Source organism: Penaeus vannamei, chromosome 4, assembly GCF_042767895.1.
Source record: "Penaeus vannamei isolate JL-2024 chromosome 4, ASM4276789v1, whole genome shotgun sequence".
In the NCBI taxonomy this organism is placed as follows: Eukaryota; Metazoa; Arthropoda; class Malacostraca; order Decapoda; family Penaeidae; genus Penaeus; species Penaeus vannamei.
In genome coordinates this window covers 26,513,655-26,516,154 of record NC_091552.1, presented here as the reverse complement: position 1 = coordinate 26,516,154, position 2,500 = coordinate 26,513,655, and the positions used below count along the sequence as shown (strand labels likewise).

At 53.4% G+C, this 2,500-nt stretch overlaps 1 protein-coding gene across 1 annotated transcript in view; it reads right to left on the bottom strand.

Annotated features, from left to right (window-relative positions):
* Positions 1-2,500, bottom strand: part of LOC113804520 (uncharacterized) — a gene marked incomplete at its 5' end in the record, with an annotated part of 28,845 nt that overhangs the window by 11,874 nt on the left and 14,471 nt on the right. Inside the window, 2 exon segments of the mRNA XM_070121399.1 lie at positions 434-769; positions 1,796-1,900. Coding sequence (XP_069977500.1) covers positions 434-769; positions 1,796-1,900 — 441 coding nt within the window.

Here is a 2,500-nt window from a genome sequence, read left to right as displayed (position 1 = left end):
TGACTTCCTTGTTCTCCTTCTCGGGCTCTAGGGTGACTTCCTGGGTCTCCTTCTCGGGCTCTAGGGTGACTTCCTGGGTCTCCTTCTCGGGCTCTAGGGTGACTTCCTGGGTCTCCTTCTCGGGCTCTAGGGTTACATCCTGGGTCTCCTTCTCGGGCTCTAGGGTGACTTCCTGGGTCTCCTTCTCGGGCTCTAGGGTGACTTCCTGGGTCTCCTTCTCGGGCTCTAGGGTGACTTCCTGGGTCTCCTTCTCGGGCTCTAGGGTGACTTCCTGGGTCTCCTTCTCGGGCTCTAGGGTGACTTCCTGGGTCTCCTTCTCGGGCTCTAGGGTGACTTCCTGGGTCTCCTTCTCGGGCTCTAGGGTGACTTCCTGGGTCTCCTTCTCGGGCTCTAGGGTGACTTCCTGGGTCTCCTTCTCGGGCTCTAGGGTAACTTCCTGGGTCTCCTTCTCGGGCTCTAGGGTGACTTCCTGGGTCTCTTTCTCGGGTTCTAGGGTATCTTCCTGGGTCTCCTTCTCGAGCTCTTCGGCGGTTCCCATGCTGCCTCCCAGGAACTCGGACACTTTGTTTTTGATGGCCTTCAAGAGACCATCCCTTTCGGCCCCATTCAACCCTTTGAACATATTGCTGATGGAAACAAAGATGTCCTTCTCGAGCTCTTCGATTAATTCCTCCTCGGTGTCCTTCTCAAACCCTTCGACTTGCTGGGTCTCCTTCTCGGGCTCTAGGGTGACTTCCTTGGTCTCCTTCTCGGGCTCTAGGGTGACTTCCTGGGTCTCCTTCACTAGCTCTAGGGTGACTTCCTGGGTCTCCTTCTCGGGCTCTAGGGTGACTTCCTGGGTCTCCTTGGGCTCTAGGATGACTTCCTGGGTCTCCTTCTCGGAGACTTCCTGGGTCTCCTTCTCGGGCTCTTCGGCGAACTCCTGGGTCTCCTTCTCGGGCTCTTCGGCGAATTCCTGGGTCTCCTTCTCGGGCTCGAGGGCGACTTCCTGGATCTCCTTCTCGGGCTTTCGGCGACTTCCTGGGTCTCCTTCTCGGGCTCTTCGGCGACTTCCTTGGTCTCCTTCTCGGGCTCTAGGGTAACTTCCTGGGTCTCCTTCTCGAGCTCTTCGGCGACTTCCTGGGTCTCCTCCTCGGGCTCTTCGGCGACTTTTTAGGTCTCCTTCTCGGCCTCCTCGGCGACTTCCTGGGTCTCCTTCTCGGGCTCTTCGGCGACTTCCTGCTGGGTTTCCTTCTCGGGCTTTTCGGCGACTTCCTGGGTCTCCTTCTCGGGCTCTTCGGCGACTTCCTGTGTCTCCTTCTCGGGCTCGAGGGTAACTTCCTGGGTCTCCTTCTCGGGCTCTTCGGCGACTTCCTGGGTCTCCTCCTCGGGCTCTTCGGCGACTTCTTAGGTCTCCTTCTCGGCCTCCTCGGGGCTCGAGGGTAACTTCCTGGGTCTCCTGCTCGGGCTCTTCGGCGACTTACGGGGTCTCCTTCTCGGGCTCTTCGGCGACTTCCTGCTGGGTCTCCTTCTCGGGCTCTTCGGCGACTTCCTGCTGGGTCTCCTTCTCGGGCTCGAGGGAGACTTCCTGGGTCTCCTTCTCGGGCTCGAGGGAGACTTCCTTGGTCTCCTTCTCGGGCTCTTCGGCGAATTCCTGGGTCTCCTTCTCAGGCTCGAGGGCGACTTCCTGGTTCTCCTTCTCGGGATCCCGGGTGACTTCCTGGGTCTCCTTCTCGGGCTCTTCGGCGACTTCCTGGGTCTCCTTCTCGGGCTCGAGGGCGACTTCCTGGGTCTCCTTCTCGTGATCCCGGGTGACTTCCCGGGTCTCCTTCTCGGGCTCGAGGGCGACTTTCTTGGTCTCCTTCTCGTGCTCCGGCGACTTCTTGAGTCTCCTTCTCGACTCAAGGGTGACTTCGGGTATCTAATAGCAGAAGGAAACGGAACAGTTAGTTATTTCAGCATGAACAGAACAATTAACTTTTAGATCTCTCGATTCATGGGGAATATTTATCGTATCTAATTTTAGATTCGACTTTCATCAATAGTAAATGTATTTTTTTACTCCCCATTCCTTTTAAATTGAAAACACTTCCGTCCCAAAATTACTGCTTATATTTTGCGCTTTTAAAGAATACACAAGGACCAGGCTCGAAAGGCATATGCTACAAGAGCTTTCATTTTCAGTTATTCGTACTTATGAAGAGTGTAATGGTGTCAGGAGCTATGGGACAAGAACACTTTATGGAAGGATTTCAATTGATTTGTATGGAAGGATTTCAATTGGTTATGTGAGATATAATTATATATAGTTTTACTGCAAGAGAGAAGAGCACATATATAAGTGGAGGCAATGCCACCGAGATGGACTACTTGATGTATCGAAAAGCAAATTTGATTGAAATAAGAAATTGCAAATTAAGTCCGGGATAGTTGGAATCAATTTAATTTCTGTCCATCGCAAACCGGGAGATCCGAAAACGTTTTTTGCTTCCATCACGACTAAATAAAATAAAATAAATAT